The sequence below is a fragment of the Zootoca vivipara genome, chromosome 5 (assembly GCF_965207765.1).
Source record: "Zootoca vivipara chromosome 5, rZooViv2.hap1.1, whole genome shotgun sequence".
Taxonomy (NCBI): Eukaryota; Metazoa; Chordata; class Lepidosauria; order Squamata; family Lacertidae; genus Zootoca; species Zootoca vivipara.
The window spans coordinates 93,109,255-93,131,302 of record NC_142588.1 but is presented as its reverse complement, the minus strand read 5'-3'; the positions used below and the strand labels follow the sequence as shown (position 1 = coordinate 93,131,302).

The following is a 22,048-nucleotide window of genomic DNA, read 5'->3' as shown; positions in this document are numbered from 1 at the left end:
TACAGTTTTCTGGATAAGGCTGGAATATCTGCAGCTTTTTAATATATTCCCCTCAACTGTCGGCCTGCGCTTTGAGGTCAGTGGGGAGGTCCTGTTTTTAGTGCCACTGATGGGCATAGTTCATGCAAAGTAGGGCTTTCTTGGTGGTGGTGCCCCATTTGGTAATTCCCTCACTGGGGAAGTTTGCTTGGACTTCCCCATTGACCAGGTTCCGTCTTTGATCAAAGATGCACTTGTTTGCCCTGGGACATAATTGGAAATAAGGAATTCTTTAAAGTTCCAATATTATTGACTGTTGCATTTGGATTTTTTTGTTTTAGTCATTTTAATTATTGGCGTTATTTTAATTATTGGTGGTTATGACTAATAAAGAAGGCTGATCGCCGAAGAATGGATGCTTTTGGATTATGGTGCTGGAGGAGACTCTTGAGAGTCCCATGGACTGCAAGAAGATCAAACCTATCCATTCTGAAGGAAACCAGCCCTGAGCGCTCACTGGAAGGACAGATCGTGAAGCTGAGGCTCCAATACTTTGGCCACCTCATGAGAAGAGAAGACTCTCTGGAAAATACCCTGATGTTGGGAAAGATGGAGGGCACTAGGAGAAGGGGACGACAGAGGACGAGATGGTTGGACAGTGTTCTCGAAGCTACGAACATGATTTTGACCAAACTGCGGGAGGCAGTGGAAGACAGGAATGCCTGGCGTGCTCTGGTCGATGGGGTCACGAAGAGTCGGACACGACTAGACGACTAAACAACATGTTGTACATTGCTTTGAGCTCCAAAGGGAGAAAAGATGGATTACAAAATAAACAATATTTTATGCATTGCAATAAATGAACAATAGACACACACACATAAAAACCCCAAAGGACACAACTATTTGCACTGTTCAAAATAATACACCACTTCGCTCACGGGGGCTAAAAGGTGCGTCAGGCATGGGCAACCTGTAGATCTTTTTATTTACTTAACTCATTTTGTGATTGCATGGAATTGCCATGGTTTTTGGCTAGTACAATTATCTATCTATCATCTATCTATATCTATCTATCTATCTATCTATCTATCTATCTATCTATCTATCTATCTATCTATCTATCTATCTATCTATCTATCTATCTATCTATCTATCATCACTCCAAGGTCCTGGGTAGGTTTACAGCATGGAAACTCAGTACAAAAACTGCTTTAAATAACTTAAAGCCAGAAAAATGAGCTTGTGGGACTCCAACTCCCATCAAGCCCAGCACGGCATGACGGGAGTTGTAGTTCAGCAGAAAGAAAGAAAAACCGTACAGGTTCGGGTCTAACTCCGAAGAAGCCCTTGTCACTCGCCTCGCCTCTTTCCCTGCAGTCGCAGACCTTTTTTAAATTTATTTTTTGCCCCGCCCGGATCCTTCCTCCGCGCAGGCGCGTTTCCCTTCCGTGTCGTCCTGAGCGCGCGCTTCCGCCCTCTCCGTCTGGCCCGCCTCCCCTCCCTTTCCCCGGCCGGCGGCTTCTGCGGAGCATGCGCAGTTTGGCGGGGCTCCTGAGGGAGGAGAGTGCGGGGGGTGGGGGAAATGGCGGCCGCGGTGCTGGCGGCGGCGTCGGAGGGCGGCGGCGGCGCGGGCGGAGGAAGCAGCGGCTGCTCCGGCGCGGTCTCCGGGGCGCACATGCCGGGAGGAGGAGGGGGCCTGAATTCGGGGGGCTGCCCTGGCGGCGGCGGCGGCGCTGCTGCCTCTTCGGCGGGCCCGTCGTCGTGGACGCGCTCGTTGGAGCGGGCGCTGGAGGAGGCGGCGGCCAGCGGCGCCCTCAGCCTGAGCGGCAGGAAGCTGAGGGACTACCCGCGGGGCAGCGCCGCCAGTCACGACCTCAGCGACACCACGCAGGCCGGTGAGCAGAGGGAAACGGGGGGGGGGAGAGGGAGGGCTGCGCCCCCGAATATATTGGAGGAGGAGTCCCCAAGCGCCTCTGGGGGCGGAAGGAGGGCAAGGGGTGGCCCCCACCCCTCAGTGTTGGGGGGGGGCAAGAGGGACGCCTCCACGGGCGATGGGCGAAATTGCCCTCTTTGCGCCCCGGCACTTATTTATTTTATTGGCTGAAGTGTTTCGTTGGTAGCGTTCATAGCCCGCCTTTTAATCCGACGGTGGGTATACAAGGTTTCCTCTCCCCACCCTCCCTCCCTCCATCGCCACAACACCCCTATGAGGTGGGCTAGGCTGAGAGAGGCAGCGCCTGCCCCTTCCCCTTCCCCCCCCCCCGTCACAGTCACTGAGCTTCATGGCTGAGTGGGGGGACGGGACTCGAACCCAGGTCTTCGTTCCATGCGTCGTTGGCTATTCTGGATTTGGCTCCACCTGTTCTCTGCACCACAGATTAAGATCCGCCGGTACAAATATATCCCATATTTTTCCTCCGTGGGTTTCATGATAGGTCAGTCGGGAGTCAGGGTCATTGGTTTGAGCCCCACATTGGGCAAAAGATTCCTGCATTGCAGAGGGGTTGGACTAGATGGCCATTGCGTCCCTTACAACTCTACAATTCTATGATTCTTAATCTCAGGATTGTGGGTTTGAGTTCCATGTTGGGCAAAAGATTCCTGCATTGCAGGGGGCTGGACTAGATGATCCTCGGGGTCCCTTCCAACTTTAGAAGTCTATGATTCTATGGCTCAAGGGCAAGTGTGTATTGTTTTCCCCCTCCCCGCCTCTTCACTTAACCTCCACAACAACCCAGTGGGGGTGGATTGGGCAGAGAGAGGCAGTGGCTGGCTGGCACCCAAGGCCATCCAGTGAGCTTCATGGCCAAGTGGGCATTTGAACCCTGGTCTCTCCCAGGTCCTAGTCTGACACTCCTTAACTACTGCAACACACTGGCTCTCTCAGTTTTTCTATCCTTTCTTTCCAGTGTGACGCAGCAGCCAAAAAAGCTAATGTGATTCTAGGCTGCATCCACAGAAGTTACAGTGTCCAGATCAAGGGAAGTTGTAGTCCTTCTCTATTCTGCCTCGGTCAGACCCCACCTGAAGTAACGTGTCCAGTTCTGGCCACCACAATTTAAGAAGGTTGTTGACAAGCTGCAACATGTGCATAGGAAGGTGACCAAGATGACCAAGGGTCTGGAAACCAAGCCTTGTAAGAACGGTTAAGGGAGTTGAGTATGTTTAGCCTGAGGAAGAGTAGACAGAGAGGACATATGATAGCCATCTTCAAGTATCTGAAGGGGTCACATGGAACATGGAGCAAAAACATTAGGAAGGACTTTCTGACTGTGAGAGCTGTTCGACAGTAGAAGGGACTCTCTTGGAAGGTGCTGGGTTCTGTTTCACCAGAAGTTTTTAAACAGAGGTTGGATGGTCATTTGCCAGGGAATATTTAGCGGTATTGCATGGGGTTGGACTAGATGCCCCTTGAGGTCCTTTCCAATCCTACAATTCTATGATTCTTCCTAGGAGCTCAGTGTGGTGTATAGAGTTCTCCCCTTCCCCATTTTATCCTCACAAAAATCTTGAGAGTGACTAGCACCTAAGGTCACTCATTGAACTTCATCACTGAGTAGAGATTTGAACCCTGGCCTCCCAGGTCTTCATCCGACCCCCCTAACAATGATGCCAGAAAGGCTGCTTTGTAACTCTAACCAAAGTGTGGGAGCAAGGCGAAGGCTGCCTTCCTTCCTTCCTTCCTTCCTTCCTTCCTTCCTTCCTTCCTTCCTTCCTTCCTAGTTGGGTTGTGTGTGTGTCTGTGTTGGTGAGCCCCAAGAGCCAAGGATGCTTCGTAGTGCTGGTCAAAATGCACAGCCATACCTGTAGACCACCCTGGTAAGGCTCCTAGAACCCTAACCCCATTTACTGGGGAGTATGCCCAATTGCTCTCACTGGGACTTACTTCTAAGTAAACATTGTCTTGCTATTCCACAAAAAATGTGTGAATTGTTTCATGCCAGTTTGCATGAATTGGGATGTTTGCAAATAAATGCATTTACCAGTATTTTTTAATGTTTTTTAATTGCAGTTTTAATAATCTTACACAGTCTTCTAAAATATTCCAAAATGTTCCAGAGTATAATAAACAGAATGTTCCACAATATAATATACAGTCGGCAATAAATGAAAATCAAAATAAACCTGCCACTTTATAATAACCTGACCCTTTCCCACCCTCCCTTTCCCTCCTCCCCTTCTTAACCTCCCTCCCCCTCCCTCTCGTAACTTCCCTCACCCATGTACAATCTCCTTTAATCTTATGTTTAAATTTTTCTGTTGTGTTATATGTTTTATAATTAATGTAATTTTTCTTTCTACAGTATTTTACATTTTTCTCCTTGCGAGTATTACTCGTTTCTGTTCACACTTATTTAATTTTCCTTTCCATATTTTGCCATATACACTTCTACAATTTCCCATTCTTCCTTAAGTTTTTGAATAGAGCCCCCCCCCTTATTATTGTTGTTAATTTTGCCATTGCCATATACTCATACAACTTAGATCTCCATTCCAGTATTTCTGGTATTAATCCTGTTTTCTAATGCCTTGCCACCAGTATCCTTGCTGCTGCTGCTCCATAAAGAAATATGTTCTTTTTTTCCCTTGGGAATATCCTCTGTTACCAACCCCAACAAATAAGCGTCTGGTTTTTTATAAATTGTTATTTTAAATATTTTTTTCAATTCTTCATGAATTTTAATCCAAAATTGTTTACTTATCTTACAGGCCCACCACATGTGGTATAGTGTGCCTACCTCCTCTTTGCATCTCCAACATAGATTTGAATATTTTTTATTAATCTTTGCTAACTTCACAGGTGTAACATACCACCGGTATCCCATCTTCATAATATTCTCCCTTATTGCGCTGGCCTTTCTTTCTCTGTCGCGCCTCTTCCTTCTTGGGCGGCGCGGGATCCGCCGTTGCCCTGCCAGTCGTTAAACTGAAGCCCTTTCGAAAAGGGAACCACCACCACCCCCAGCTCCCCAAAGTCTCATGGGAGGAAGCCCACCTCCTCAAAAGGGCGAGGCTCTCGGCCCAGGAGAGAGAGAGAGAGAGAGAGAGAGGAGCGCAGGGCCTGTGCGGAGACCCCCCATCCCCTGCACTAGTGCTAGGGGGGAATCTTCCCAACTTTGCCACCCGATTCCGACCAATGATGGTTGCTAGCATCTGGGCACTTTCCCCACTTGGGGTTTCTGGTGTTGGCAGTTCCTTCTGCGAATTTCCATGACTTCTCCCTTATTGCATACCAAGCTGTAAAATTTATAGCTTGACTCCATAGTTTTCCCCATCTTTCTAAGTAGATTGTTTTGCCCAAGTCCTATGACCACTTGATTGTTTCTTCCTTTATCACCTCCTCCTTCAATTCCCATTCCAATAATAGTTTATAAAGTCTTGATATAGCCTTTTTATCTGGCTGTAACAATTCATTTTGCCACTTCGAGATTCCTTGTTCAAAACCAACCTTCTTATCTTCCTTTAAAAGATTTGTTATTTTGTAACCATCTGGTACACAACTCTTTTATCTCCTCATATGATTTCAGTTTTATTTCGCCTTGATCTTTTATTAATATCTCCTGGTATGTTAGCCCAGTGTTTCTCAACCTTTTTGGGGCCACGGCACACTTGTTCCGTGAAAAAAATCACGAGGCACACCACCATTAAAAAAGTTAAAAAAATTAACTCTGTGCCGCCCTATATTATAATTATGACTGTAAGAAACACTTGCCAAATATTGCTTTCCGGCGGGTTAATGTTGTGTATTGGCGGCCGTCAGGCTCGTTTGCACTGAGCCTTGGGAAAGAGGAGGAGAAATACTGCTTTCCGGTGGGTTAGTGTTGATTATTAGCGGCCGCCAGGCACGTGACAATGCAAATCGCCCTTCTCGTCGCCGCACGTCGCGGCACACCAGCCAGCGTCTCGCGGCACACTAGTGTGCCGCGGAACAGCGGTTGAGAAACGCTGTGTTAGCCTATATGCAGTTACCAGTATTGAGGTTAATTTCAGATAGGTGTTGTTATGATTGCAGTCCTCAAAACACTTACTGGGGAGTAAGCCTCATTTGAAGTCAGTAGACTGATCTCTGAGTAAATATGCATAAGTTGTAAGATGCTTATGTGTGTATTTTGTATCTGTAATACAAGCATTTGTATATTACAAACCACCTGCACTGGATGCAAAAGTGGTGTTGAATGTATTATGTGGTGTTATTTATGAAATATTATCCTTCTGGGATCACAGAAAATGAGAAAATGATCCTGCAAACATAGAATGGGGAAAATATTTGTGTAGCTTAGATATTAGATTTATTAAAAACACTTAGAATCATAGAATTGTAGAGTTGGAAGGAATCCCAAGGGTCATCTAGTCCAACCCCCTGCAATGCAGGAATCTCAGCTAGATCATATATGACAGGTGGCCATCCAACCTCTGCTTAAAAACCTCCAAGGAAGGAGAGCCCTCAACCTCCCAAGGGAGACCGTCCCACTGTCAAATGGCTTTTACTGTCAGAAAGATTTTCCTGGTGCTGTATCAGAATCTCCTTTCTGGTAACCTGAAGCCATTTGTTCGAATCCTACCCTCCAGCAGGGCAGGAAAAAACAAGTTTGTTTCTTCTTCCATGTGACAGCTGTTCTAACCTGCCTTTCTGTTCAAAGGGACCCCCAGGATGGCAACATAGCACCATCAGTTTGGTTATATGTACTGAGAGAGAGGAACAAATGGCAGGTCCCTGCCCCAAGGACCCTTAACAATCTAAACTTGATCAAGGGGAGAAGGAGAGATTTAGCTAACAAATGATTAATATGAGCAGTTGCAGACACGAAGGCTTTGATTCAGCTGAGGACTAAAGTTTCCTTCTTTTCTACCGTATGAGTGTGAAATGTGGTGTACAACTGCCACTCCCTCCTCCACAAATTGAAATGATTCAAAATAATTTTGAAAGCATAATGGGTGTTGCTGAATAAGGGTCTTGATCACTGGAGAATTAGGGAGTCCCCAAGGAACAGGAAAACCCCCACAGTGGAATAGTCCACCATCTGGAACTCTTCCCTCTTCTCCCCCTACCCTGACTTAAGAGGGTATTTCATGGGCCCCTGTAGCCTGGGAGAACCTGCTGGAGAATAGATGGCAGCATTTCGAGGGTGGCATCTAGGGTGGGCACTGGTAGAGCTAGACCCAGGGATCTGTAAGGAATGGAAAAAGCAGAACAGTTTTTTATCGTGGAGTAGTGAAGAGTTGGAGCCTGGGGACTGGGTAGGATCTCTTTCACTCTGCAAAAAATGCTGTTGCATGAATGTGTATTTGTTCATTGTACAGTTGAATATTCCACTCTAAATATGGGCTTGACGGCCTGGTAACTGCCAATTTCATAGTACGCTTACACAAGCAAATGGAGCCCAATTGTGGCAGCCTGTATTTAGGATGGGTAGAATAATTCAAAGTAGATTAAGTATTTACAGGTCTGTCTAAATGAGAGCAAGCTGTCAAACTGGACTATGTGGGATAAACAGAATGCAAATGAACCCAGATGCATAGTCAAATAGCCAAGAAAGTTTTTTTTGGGGGGGGGGGAATTCAGTGAATGGAAGTACAGTGTTTATTTTGTATTATTTGACATGTGACTATGTCTAGAAGTGTTTATTATAAATACAAATACTATGAGTCACCATCGTGAAATGTCTTGCTCTCCATTGTTAGATGAATTCAGATGTTACCATCTGTGGCTGCAAACTTTTGATTCTGATACAACTTTTTGCAAAAATTTGTGTGGTTTGAAACAGGTTTGCTAGCAGAAAAAATATTACTTAAGTTGAAAGATTTCTGGATGTGAAACCTCTGGGGCATTGGTTCAAAAGTCTGTCTGTGGACCTGCAGAGTGATCTTGGGATGGGTCAGCATTAAGTTGTGAATAGTAGGGTGTAAGATGTGAATAATAGGGCGTACAGACTAGATTTCCTCAGCTGGAATGCTGTACTACATCTTTTCATGTTAAGAATACTGCAGACATTGTGAAGATAGTAGAACCAATCATATATTTGTTGTGGTATACTTGGTTTTTAAGGGGTTTTTTAAAACCTGGCTAAAAATAATATTTGAGAAATGTAATACTGTTTTTAAAGTACTACAAATCATATTTCTTCGGATAAAAACCAACAGTCCTGCTTTCCCCCAAGTGCTCGGATACATTCTCAGTAATGCCATCAACCTAGTCGGTTGGGCTAGAAATATTATTCCCCTATTACTGATGAGGGGTGAAGCTGAGAGAGAGTAGCTTGCCTAAGGCCACCTAGTGAGTTGAGCTGGCTGAGCTGTGATTTGATCTGGGGACTTTCCGGTTCATAGCTCATGCTCTTAATGACTACCGCAGTTTCAAAATGGAAATGTGGCACATGGCCTCAGAAGCTTAGAAACAAATTAAATGAGCCTACAGCTGTAAGCCCTGAGCATGCTTGCTTAAAAGTAAACTTGCTGTATTTAGGCTGGAGATGCAGACTGTCTGACTTCTGTTATTCTGCTTTCTTAAGATGCTCAGCTGTGGTTTAGCACTTGTGGTTCACAGCACAATGCAGTACAGTTTAAAATCCATTCCTGTCTGTTCTCATCCCTTCATAATCAATAATTGCTTATGTTTTTCATTCTCCATGCTGTTTCGAACAGGCAATAATGTTACATACTCACCCCAATCCCTTCTCCATATTTAAAATGTCAGCTGTCATTAGTGATGCCCAGTGTGAAGTAAGGCTGGAAACAGCTTTTATTTAGCACCTTTGAGAAGATCCTTTCACCAGTTTTTGCCCCTTACACCCTCCTATTAGAAAGCCAGAGCTGTGAAGTTCTACCTAAAGTGATGCAAAGGGCTGATAACAATGTATGTCAGATGTTTATACTGTATAGATCTGAAGCAGAATATTATTCTGTATGAAGAAAAAGGTCTTGTTCCAACTTTTTGAGGGTTTTGCAATATTGGAGCGCAATACATAAATAAATAAATAAATAAATAAATACTGACAGTGGGGATAAAACTAAGGGGGCACATTTAATGAAATGAACCTTTCCTGAGCAGAAATATAAAATGTAAATAAGCCCTTAAGATGCAGTAAAATATAAGGAACAATAGTTAGCAGTGGCATCTGCTCCTTTTAAAAAGCTTATTTGGAAATAGTGTTGAGAGACGTTTGTTGCTGTTGTTTAGTCATTTAGTCGTGTCCGACTCTTCGTGACCCCATGGACCAGAGCACGCTAGGCACTCCTGTCTTCCACTGCCTCCTGCAGTTTGCTCAGACTCACGTTGGTGGCTTCAAGAACACTGTCCAACCATCTTGTTCTTTGTCATCCCCTTCTCCTTGTGCCCTCCATCTTTCCCAACATCAGGGTCTTTTCCAAGGAGTCTTCTCTTCTCATGAGGTGGCCAAAGTATTGGAGCCTCAGCTTCAGGATCTGTCCTTCCAGTGAGCACTCAGGGATGATTTCCTTAAGAATGGATAGGTTTGATCTTCTTGCAGTCCATGGGACTCTCAAGAGTCTCCTCCAGCACCATAATTCAAAAGCATCAATTCTTCGGCGATCAGCCTTCTTTATGGTCCAGCTCTCACTTCCATACATCACTACTGGGAAAACCATAGCTTTAACTATACGGACCTTTGTTGGCAAGGTGATGTCTCTGCTTTTTAAGATGCTGTCTAACGTTTAGTTAGATTAAATCTAACGTTTAGTTAGATTTAAATCAATAAATAGATGGTCTGAATGTCATCAGACACTTACCTAAAACAACGGTTAATCTAATGTCTTTCCATGCAAAAATGTCTCATACTGTAATTCTATTCCTGTCAGTTTACATTTAAGCCTCTTACCCTCATTTTTACTTCTTCCTTGTCAATCCCTAGCCTCAATCTAAATAAATAAATAAATATCCCATTGTAGATTGAAACCTTGTTGGGTCTGTATAGTACACAGCATGCAGTAGCAGAAATGCAGGATTCAACATATTGTAGTGAATGAAGTGTTGCATAGTTGCCTCCATTGGATGAAGCCAGAATGCAGGCCTTACTTAAAACATGTATCTGCTTTGAAACCCTTTAGACAGCTCAAAGCAGTTATACTGGGCTATAGATCATTTTTGTAAAATTGTTGTTCATGTGGCCACTTGTGTGAAGGAAGAATTGCCTTCAGACAGAGAAGCTCTAAGAACATAAGAAGAGGCTTGCTGGACCAGGTCCAAGTCCCATCTTATCCAGTATTTTATTCTAGGACCTGAGTGCAACAGCACTGTCCCCACCTTGTTCCTCAACAACTGATGCTCAATGTCATACTGCATCTGACAGTGGGGGTAGAATATAGCCATTCAGCTGCATTGCGAGTTAACAAATGTGGAACAAAGTATGTTGCATACATGGACCTTTCATGGAATCTATAGTAGCTGTTTACTGCTACTGCCACTGTAAGGTTGTAAAAGTGGATAGTACAGTACCAAGGTCCTGGAATGACCCTGTTCTACAGTTTTCCTGACTGCAAGAAAGCAGCTGTATGCACAGCTTTATTTTCTAAGCTTTTAATCATTGTTTATGATCATCTGGTTGTGATAAGATGGTATTTGCAGGGAAGCAGATTTTGGCTCAACATTAGGAGAAACATCGTTAACAGCAAGAGCAGCTCAGTAAAGGAGCAGACTTCCTGCAGAGCTGGTGGGCTTTCCTCCCATTGCTCTGTCCCAGCGCCTGCCAGCATAGCAGTTCACGCGAGTAGATAAATAGGTACCACTATGATGGGAAGGTAAATGGCATTTCCATGCGCTCCCTTTATGCCAGAAGTGGTTTAGTCATTCTGGCCACATGTCCCGGAAAAGCTGACTGCAGACAAATGCCGTCTCCCTTTGGCCTGAAACTAAGTGGAGATGAGGGCCTCACCCCATAGTCAAATTAGCTGCCCAGGGTCCTTTATCATTCCCCTTTACCTTCTCCAGGGATATTAAAGCAGAGGCTGGATGGCATCTATTGGTTACATTCTATTTTGTGCGGGAAGGTTGAACTAGGTGATCTCCAATGTCTCTCTCCCCACCCCCTGGACTCTTTGCTGATTTCTCATATCAGGTTATTTGTCTTAGTTTTTCCTCCACCCTCCAGTCGCTGTGCTTTCAGCCTAACCTATTTCACAGGGTTATTGGGAAGATGAAATGAAGTGGGAAGAGCTATGGATGCTGCCCTGAGCTTGTTGGAGGAAAGTTGGATGATAAATATAGAAAATAAATAATCTTAGTAATGTTCTAAAAGTAAAAAGATCTTAGTTCATTAGAACCATGTGTTCAGTGTTGTTCCCTGTATTTCCAAGGCAAATACAGCCTTCACTGACCCATGGATGAGTGGATTCACAGCAAGGTTGTGGCTAGACAGTCACACAGTGCTGTTAACCTGTGCAGGTTCAGGGAGTCAAGACCCTGTGCTGCCTTACCATAAGATAAATTAAATTAAATTGTGGTTACATTCCTTTTACCACTTGGTTACCAACAGTAAACATGATTGTTTTCAAAATATGTCATAACATAGCCCTGTAAGGTTAAATACTTAACAATTAACTTGAGGATATCCTTTTTTGTCTCAGCTGCTGTGTCACAGATAGATTAACCTTTCTTATCCTAACCATGTAGTTGAAAATAAGACTATGGTTATTATTAGAATAAAATCAAGATATAAAATGACAAAATACCTAATAAAAATAAAAAGAACGAGCCAATATCCCCCCCAAAAACCCACATTTTAAAAAGGCATAGGATGTAAATCAGATCAACCAAAGGACTGGTTAAAAAGGAATGTTTTTGCTTGGCACCTAAAGGTGTATAATGAAGGCGCCAGATTCCACAGATGGGGAGTCACTGCAGAGAAGACCTGTTCTTGTGTTGCCACCCTCTGGACCTCATAAGATGATCTCAGGTTCCAGTTAGGCCCATATGGAAAAAGGCAGTTTTGGTGGATCTGTGTCTTCCGTCATGATTTACTAGAAATGGCCCTGTTTTCATACTTCGCAGGTTGATAGCTTGGCAGGTATTTGTTCCACATCCAACTCCTTTATCCTTCACACTGGCTCTGAAATTGATCTTCATATCAAACAAGGCTACTCTCTTTGGGAAATGTTTCTAGCCTTTATTTTATTTTTAGAATCACTTATACCTTGCTTTGGAAGACCTCTTAAGTGATAACACATAAAATAATATAAAACGATTGTAAAAAATAAATCAGTAAAGTCAGCCAGAATTTTAAATCAAGCTTGTGCAACTAAATTACATTTCTGAGTATAAAGTTTTTAACAGGCATTTAAAACAGTATAGCAAAGGTACCTCTTAATGCTAATAACTTCCACAAGAAGCAATTCTGAGAGCACACTTCTCAAAGACACATGATAGAAAGCATCTGTATAAAATCCTCATTGCAATGAATGATTAGCTGGTTAGAATTATAAACAATAGTCCATTTGTTCTCTATTGTCTTCATTGACGCTCATTGTACTTTTACAGTGGTTTGTGGGAATACTAGCTGTCACCCAGTTCCCATCCATTTTAATTGTTCAAGAATTGAACAACATATTGGAGGTAGGAAAAGTTTGGCTTATTTAAAATATTTATATTCTGCTTAACAGTCTCCAAGGGAGCTTACAGTAAAAGAGAATTTAACACATTAAGATATTTTTATTTTAAAGTAAAAAGGCAATGGTAATTGAAAAAGATATTGTGCTCCAACTGCTGCTTTTAAAGCGTTTACAGTGAGACATGGGGAAATAGCCATGATCTGCATTTCTAGGCTTAATGTAATATTTTCTGCTTTGATTAAATCACACTTTGCTGTTTAATTCCAAATTGGCAAACTATGGTCTGCAAACCTCAGTTTGATCCTAGTTTAGAGGACTCACTCAAACTACAATTTGTTAATTTGGCAGCAAACTGTGTCTTCATCAAACCAGAAAATATTCTGTTAACCCCAAGTGCATGAGCACAGGACTTTACTCCCTGTTCTCCAAGCCATGGCATGGAAGATTGAAGAACTTGCTATCTTATGACTGAGCAATGATTTGAACACCGTGTTTTTAGTGAGATAAAATTTTAATCACCAGAGTTGTGATAGCAAGAGGCAAACAGAAATAAACAGAACTAGCAGCAAAGTCAGCTACTGTACATGTTGGCAAATATTTACATGGCTGCTCAGCCCATCTTCTGAAAGAGGTAGGCTTAACTAATCAAATCGGTTTGTAATCCATGATAAATCTCTCTACATGGAGTTGATTGACTCTTATGAATTCTTGTTCATTAATTGTCCCAGAATAAAAAGCAGAGGGCTGTGATGATTATTTCAAATAGTTCTTTACTTCATTTTTGAATGGTTAAAATGGTGGTAAAATGTTTCAGGTTGTGTTTCAGGCTAGATGACCCTTGACTTCTTTTAATGTTTTAAAAGAATAGCTGGGTATAAGTATTTTCGTGTTTGTTCACTGATAGGTTGTGGGATTTCCAAGTAATAAAATACTGAAAACTGGTTCTCTTTTTTCCTGCTTGTGAAAGGGTACTTTTTGTCTGAAGTCACATGCATGACTTTTAAGTTATCATTTAGTGTTGCCTTTTTAGAGAGGCGGTGATGCTTTCATATCTTTAAGAGCTAGAGCACTGCCTGAAGATGTGTTTAGCCTGTTCCTCAGTAGACATTTTTTAAATTGGGCAGAATCTGCACAGATGGTTAAAGGGTGAGGACGAAGGGCAGCAGGAGCTAAATCTGCAATCAATTTCGTAATAGAAGGTTGGACAAAGTGGATTTTGAAAAGAGATTTGCAAAAGCAAAGGTTTTGACATATGGCGGGCTGCATTTTAAGCATTGTAATCAGCATTATTTCAAACCAAAGTAGGACACCCTGTTCAGAACTTTAAAGCCACATTTTATGTGGTCTCTAGTGTCTTTGTGATCCCTTTGAAGAAATGTAGTGCCATAGACAGGGCAGCCACTTGTGGTCAACAAAAAAAGTGGGTCTGACAACTCTAAATAAATTGAAAAAGGTTTCTGAATCCTGCAGGAGTTTTCAAAGTGGGTGAACTGTTGTTGTTGTTTAGTCGTTTAGTCGTGTCCAACTCTTCGTGACCCCATGGACCAGAGCATGCCAAGCATTCCTGTCTTCCACTGCCTCCCGCAGTTTGGTCAGACTCATGAAAAGCGAATGTCTGAAGGCTCTTATAAGGTTTTCAAAGACAGTTGCCACACCTCCGCCAGGTGAAACCCCAAAAAGAAACCTGTTCCAGAACACACCACTCAGCCGAAAGTGCATGCTGGGAAAAGAACCGGGTTGTAAACCAGCGCCCTCTAGCAGCGGCTATACAGTGGAACCTCGGTTTACGAACACAATTGGTTCCAGAAGTCTGTTCATAAACCGAAGTGTTCGTAAACCGAAGTGAACTTTCCCATTGAAAGTAATGGGAAGTTGATTAATCCGTTCTAGACGAGGAAAAACACCCCCTAGAACGGATTAACCGCTTTGCTCCGAAGCCTTCGCGGAGGCCGGGGAGCATTTCCGCGACTGGGCTGCAGCCGCGAAAGCGGTCCCCGGCCTCCGCAAAGGCATCAGAGCGAAGTCCCGGCTCCGATGCCTTGGCGGAGGCCGGGGAGCGTTTCCGCGACTGGGCTGCAGCCGCGAAAGCGGTCCCCGGCCTCCGCAAAGGCATCGGAGCGAAGTCCCGGCTCCGATGCCTTCCGGAGGCTGGGGAGCGTCGTGAAAGTGCTCCCCGGCCTCTGCAAAGGCATCGGAGCGAAGCCCAGCCTCCCTGAAGGTATCCGACGCTCCGATGCCTTTGGGGAGGTTTGGCCTTTGCTCCGATGCCTTCGGGGAGGCCGGGCCTTCGCTGCGGGCCTCCAGGAGGCATCGGAGCGAAGGCCCGGCCTCCCCGAAGGCATCGGACGCTCAGTAGACCTCCGGCACCTCGGTTTACTAACTTCCGGGTTAGGATAGTTCGTAAACCGAAAGTTCGTAAACCGAAGTGTTCGTAAACCGAGGTACCACTGTACTGGTACTACACCTATAGAACCTTCCCTCTCAACAGCACCTCAGCTGCCGTTTACATACTAGGCTGAAGCCTTCACAGACTAGGCCGAATGGAGGTACTGACTCGCCTGGGGGGAGGAGGGGACGGGATAGGTCAGGACATGGTGGGGCCAGTCACAGGGATGACCCGGGGGTGGGGGGAAGAGGGGGTGTGATACGTCATGGGATGGGACAGGTTGGGGGGAATCACAGGGAAAACCTGGTGGGTGGGGGAGGAGGGGGGGCGGGATACGTCATGGATTGACACAGGGTGGTGGCAGTCACAGGGATTAGCCACGGCAACGCGTGGCAGGGCCAGATAGTATATAATAAAAATAATCAAAGCACAAAATACATAAGAAAAATAATTAAAACGTTAAAAAATTAATCAAAACAATTAACAATACAAATGTATACACACTAATAAACAATACACTTCCCAACAAGTGCTCCTAAACAATACCCCAACTCACAAATACAAAATTCCAAAGTAACAGATATCTTTTAACAACACTTTAAAACAACCCCAGCCTCCAGATAAAACAGCACCCACCAAAGTTAAAACCCAATTTCTGTCAAAACAGTAATTTTCACACAAGGGGGCTGTCCTACGCTCTCTTTCCACCCCCAAAGTGCTGCTGCCAAAGGGATGACACCTCTTAGCTATCTGTGCAGATTCTGCCCAATTTAAAAAGAAGTCTCCTAAGGCACAGGCTAAACGCATCTTCAGGCAGTGTTCTAGCTCTTAAATATATGAAAGCATCACCGCCTCTCTTAAAAGACAACACTAAATGATATATTTTCTGTTCTTAAAAGTCTAAACAGCAGTAATTTTAGCTCAGCATCTGTCTCTGCATAGTTTGATTACTGTACAAAGTGAATTTTTAGCATATATATATATATATATATATATATATATATATATATATATATATATATATATATATATATGAAGTTATTACATAGCATTGTAGTTTGGGAAACTTGCCTGCAGCAGTAATAAAACACCTCATATTCAGATTGAGAAAAGATAAAAATATTCAAATACATAACAGCTGCTTAAAATTTAAAAAGAACTCTGCAAACTATTATTCGCCACCTCTGCCAGAATAATAAAATGTCAGAATAATAAAATTGCTGTAACTTGCTCATTTCCCACATACTATTCCCTCACAGTCACAACTAAATCAGATTATTTCCATTTCTAGTGCTTTCTCACACCCCCACCTTCTTAAAGGTGTGTGTGTTTGTGTGCTGCTGCTGGTGGTGGTGGTGATGGTGCTACTACTACTTTTCCTGTTTAATGATACATTCTTCCGTTTGGGTGTTGATAGGTACATCCTGCTTCCTGTTTGCTGATGCTCTGACAACTGGCCCATGTGTTAAATGTTCAAGAGCGAGAAGGGCCTACAGTCATTATTTTGCTTTTGAAACAGAAGCTTCTTTAGATTTGTCATCTTCAGTTTCTACAGTTTGAGAAAGATTACTGTAATTAACAGCTTATCAAGAGGATATCCAATTATTTTGGGTTCATGTGTCCTGCAGTTTTCCTCACCATATGGTAAAATATAGTGGGTCAAGACCAAGACCCCCTTCTCCCAAATTGACCAGCCTTTTCATTCAGATATTTGTTGGACTGGTTCTTTTCTGGGGCACCCCCATCTCAGAGCAAAGAAACATGGTCCTCACAGAGGTCTACCCTAGTGCCTTGGTTACATTCAGGCATCAGGCAAGACCTTTATATTTCCTTTTACCAGTTTGTTCTGCTCTAGTTGATGAGCTGTTTTGAGCATGTTTTGTGGGAAAGTGGGTTGTAAATAAATAATGATTGACTACTTTTTGCTTGTTTCTCACATATATAAATATAAAGCTACTGAATAATAGCTGTCTCACCTTAATGTATAGTGTGACCTAGCTTTGGATAAACAGATTAAAAGCTGACTAATGTTTGGATGAGATGACAGCCAAAGTGTTGTAAGACAGCCTTTGTGAAATTAGGTGCTGCAACTTGTGTTCTTCACTGCTGCTATGAGCACAAGACTGTAAGAAAGTGAGAGTATGTATTTTCAGTTAGGGAATAAATTATATATGCACATTTTATTGTAGGTCACTTGCAATTCTAGAGCAGATTTAGCAATGAAGCAGAGGTTTCTTGATTCAAAGTTCTGCCTTCTCTAATACCAAAACCAATTTTGTTTATAAGTTTTAAAAAATTGACGTAACTGCTTTCAAGCATAAGCTAATGTTGCTTGTATGGCCTGCAAGAGATGAAAAGCAGCAGGGACAAAAATGTCATGCCTGTTTTCTGCTTTTGGGAAGAGGGCTGTTTTATCCAAGAAAATTTGCTTGTTTCCCTTGTGCTCATCTTTGTTGCTGAGATGAATTTACCAAATAAGTCTTGCCACTTGGCTCTTCTGAGTGAACAGTTCTTTTAAACAGCTATCTGCAGTGCTTATCACACAGACACAAAAATCTGGTTCTGACTAATCCCAGCTTGGATTATGACTTTCTCCCTGCCGGGCACCACCAGCCTCAGAGCCAGTGGGATGCAGTGTTCATCACTTCCTGTTCAACAGATGTTTCAAAATGCTTCTGTGCTGTTTTCAAAAAGTTGCTTCCAACCTGGATATGATTGCAGTACAGGAAGGGGGAAGAGAGTGCAGTGTTTGTACAGAAACATTTCAGTTGAAGTTACTTGTACAAAAAGTTGTCCAGCAGATGGTTACACCTCTGTTTGTTTTGCAGCTTGGTAAAGTACTTGTTTTGGTACGCAGGCCTCCCTTTGGCACACAGTATATGTGGCTGCAAACTTGTTTCTGGGCTGTACCTTCTCAGTCTTCAGGTGTGAGCTTACATGATTCATTGCAACTATGTAGAAAATCAGGGTGTAAGGGAGAAACTGCTGAGCCTAGTCTCCCTAATATGCTGATTTTTATGTGCACTAAAGATTTTTTTGTTGCGCAGAGAAGCATTGTGAGCCCTTGCTTGCAGTTTGCAGTGATGTCTGCTTTATTATTTTATTCTGCTGTAAGGCTAGATTTAAATTTGCTCTCTGGTTTTGATACATGCTGCATGAATTGTGGTGGTGGTAGTAACAAAGAAAGCTCAGGTAGGTAGCCGTGTTGGTCTGATGCAGCTGAAATAAATAGAAAAATTAAAAAATTGTCCAGTAGCATCTCAGAGACCAACTAAGTTTGTTCTGGGTATCAGCTTTCGTGTGCATGCACACTTCTTCAGATACCTTTAGACAGCTCGGCCACCCTTGTGCTCTTACCTAGCCATTCATCAGATTTTTCCAAGCAGAGAAGAGGCTGGTGGGAACTTCCCCAAACTTGCTGTGACTTCAAGGGCAAAGTCGCTCACATCTGGGCTGATCTTGATATGACAATTGGTGCTACCCTGTTTCCCTGAAAATAAGACATACCCGTAAAATAAGGCGTAGCAGGATTTCTAAGCATTTGCGCAATATAAGCCATACCCCGAAAATAAGACATAGTGATAGGTGCAGAGGGTGCCAAGGAAGAGGCGAGGCTGGACGCGTAATTAAAAATAAGACAGCCCCTGAAAATAAGACATAGTGTGTCTTTTTGAGGAAAAATAAATATAAGAAAGTGTCTTATTTTGGGGAAAACACAGTGTCTTAAAGAGAAGGTGTCTAGTTCACAGATGATTTTCAGTGTGTCCTTACATTAATTCCTTTATATCTGACCTGGTTGTGTTATGACTCTTTCATTTTCTCTTTATGAACTGAAGCAGCCCTTGTCAACTCACACACCTGTCAGGCTAATAATACTTTTTATGGGTCTGAGAGCAGCTTCTTTTGCATTGTCTGATTTTAATTTCTATCTACATGGAGCTTCCCACTGTGCAGGATGTGTGCAAAAGAAAGGAGAGATTCCTTCGTAACAAAACTATCCCTCCCCCCATGCCACATCAGTGAAAATGGGCACATGATCCGTTTTGTTGGTGTTACAAACTATAATGGATTTTTAAAACATAAATGTGTACAGTTAGTTGGAAACTTGGCACCCCCAGTTTCACATATGTGCCTTGATATGGTGAGGAAGCATCAGGTGGAGAGATAATAGGCCTCAGAGCTCAACTGCAAAGGTGAAACAATATATTCTTATATAGTTGCACATCTGATCATAAAGTTTACACATTTGCTTTTTTTAGTGTACATCAATAAAGTACACTTAATACGGTTTGAATGTTATGGTCAAATATACTCAAAGCTTTAGTTGCAAATAATTTTATTGGGATATTTGTAAGATATGACAGTTTATAGGATGCACTTCTTTTGTATTATTTACATTTTAAGGGGGGAAAGGAAGGTACAGTACTCACTTTTACAAGCCCCAGTGAACTAGGCATTCAGCATGTGAACATTTACTAGGTTTAGTTTATCTGAAATGGAACTAATTACAACTTGAAACTGCTGGATTTGACTAGAGATGTGAAGACCTGGAGGGGAATGGAAAAGTGGGAGGGGGGCACAGACTTACAAATCTTTAGATTTGACTGGTATTATATCCATTCATTATGTTGCTGATTAATTTTATGAAACATATTTTTAGACATTTTTATTTGCCCCCCCCCCCAAAAAAACCATACAGAGCATCCGAAAAAATTACAGTATGAAAACTTTTTTCTCCACATTACTATGTTGGGAAAGGTTCATGTAGGGTTCCTGTCTAATTAGAAAGATGAATTTAGTGGGAAGGTTTCTAGTTTCTTTCCAGACCTTCTACTAGATATGACCCAAAATACTTGGGATTCTGGTTTACCAGTAATTTAAGACTCTCAACGGTTTATACCAAATGGATTTTTATTTATAGATGATTAAGATTAATATCAAAACATTACTTGCATACATCTGTTTTTTAGCCACTGAAAAGTGTTTGTCTCAGTTGTAGCATTTGAAAAGCAGATACAGTTTTGAATCAAGCCAAGATACTTGTAGCTATATAACTAGCCATGCTCCTTTAGTTCCAGCTTGAATTTACCATACTGTATATTCTTCAGTATGAAGATGATCTTTCTGACTTGCTGTGTCTAAATTTAAACTTTGGGGAAACTATCTAGTACTTTTTTCTTTGGATGGTTTCTTAGACTTGGTTTTCTGAAACCTTGCGCTGCATTGTTAATTCATGTCTCAACATTGATTTATCTTGTACTGAACTAGTAAGCTGGCACCATTCCAGTTTTTCTGTTGAAGTCTGCTAATTGTCTATCAGAAATTGAACATGGGAGGGAGGGAGGGAGGGAGGGTGACTTTAATGAAATCTATTTGTTAAGAATGATATCAGCAAGTATATTAGACTTCAGTCCACCAATGCTTCTTTTCAATGGATACTGTTCTCTTAAAGACATTACGTAGGGTCTACAGTCCAGCAAGGCAATTTGATGACCTTGCTGTGTCACCATATATTGCTGTATAGAACCATTGTATAATGTTAGGGGGGAAAATTCCAGTGTCATCTGCAGCCTGTGTGTTCATTTACAGTTTTATGCATCCACATATTTGAGGAAATGTAGGACTATAAGGCAAGTTTCTTTAGTTTTTGATACCTGAAGCATACTCTCTTTTTTATGGTGGTGGTGTCTAGATTAAATTTGGAGGCACGCTCAGAAAATAAGCAAACTTTTTTTTATCAGCTCCCCAGCACAATAGGCAGGCATCATCCTTGCAGCTGTGGGATAGCACAGTTGATTTCCTTCCACAGCTCAGGGATGGGATCCTGTTTTGAGGGTTAAAGCAATGCTTCTGGGATTCCCCCCCCCCACCTGTCAGATAGTGTTAATTCTTATGTTTTGATGGGGAAAGCTGGAAGCTGAACATGGCTAATTTGTTTAAAGCATAGTTTTGCTTCGTTTTTAAAGGCACACTTAAGCCCCACTTAAAAGCACACAGTTGTGTCGGTGCATCCAGAAGTCACTGCACAGGTCAGCTCTTTTGTAAAGTAGCAACACTGGCAGAGTGCTATGAAAGATTTTGATTGGGTTGCTCCCATTGTAACTTCTTAGCCACAGCACACACAACATTTTTCCATCTATAATTATATGTTTCTAGAGAGTTCAAGTTGCTCATCAAACCTAGATACATGTTATTTAGCATTACAGAATGACTGTGTTCTTACCTTTCAAGGAGATTGCAAGGGCAAATCAATACTCTACATTTTGCTTTCTGAATTATGATATATGTGCAGATGTATATATTTGCTTCCTTGGAATTAAATATATTTTTCAAGTAGACACGAAGTGTGTGTGTGTGTGTGTGTGTGTGTGTGTGTGTGAAGATGCACTCTTCAGGATGGAAAGGGAATTGAATGATGGGGTAGTAAGCAAAATGTTAATAAAATGGGGAAATGGTTTTAAATGAGGTTGTGATTCTTTAAATAAAGAGATTTGTGGGTGAGGTTGTGCTTGGGTGTAAGAAGAGAAGTGCAAATAGTTTGGGGGTTGCTTGGGAGAGGGCATTCTCTGTGGCAGCCCCTAAGTCATGGAATTGCTTCCCCACAGAGGTGCACCTGGCACCTTCATTTAGTGTTGCCATCATATGCTGAAGACACACTTCCTTTACCCTGTCATTTGGCACTTGAGATGCATATTTTTAGAACCTACCCTATTCTTGTGATGTAATTTGCTTTAAACTTTTTAATATGCTGTACCTGCCCTGGGACCTTATGGTGTAGGATGGGTAAGAGATTATCTCTCTCAAAGCAGGTGGAAATAACACTGAGACTGAATATTAACAAGTTCCTTAATATATGCAAACCATCCATGGCATACATTCAGCTTTCACCCCAAAAAGCCAATATTTATCATCCTGGGAATAAACTACAGTCAGCCTCAGACTGATACACTCTTCTTTCCTCCAATGCAGCTTTTGTTTCCATTGTTTTTATTAACCACAGTTCAGTGTTGCGTCTGAACCCTAAACAGTGGCTTGTTTTAACTATGGTTTGATTGAACAAGTCAACTTTGTGATGCATGAGAAAGCTTCTGATCTCGCAACTGTGCCCACAAAGCAGTG

At 42.5% G+C, this 22,048-nt stretch overlaps 1 protein-coding gene across 12 annotated transcripts in view; it reads left to right on the top strand.

Annotated features, from left to right (window-relative positions):
- Positions 1 to 1,516: 1,516 nt before the first annotated feature.
- The window catches only part of LRCH3 (leucine rich repeats and calponin homology domain containing 3), an 85,169-nt gene continuing 64,637 nt past the window's right edge, over positions 1,517 to 22,048 (top strand). For 11 of the 12 annotated variants that reach the window (XM_088669311.1, XM_088669310.1, XM_060274287.2 and 8 more), the window contains exon 1: positions 1,529 to 1,877. In XM_088669311.1, the coding sequence (XP_088525437.1) occupies positions 1,565 to 1,877 (313 nt within the window). In that variant the 5' untranslated portion in view covers positions 1,529 to 1,564. Of the gene's footprint in view, positions 1,878 to 22,048 lie in introns of all 12 variants that reach the window. The other variant, XM_088669308.1, reaches the window with a different exon arrangement.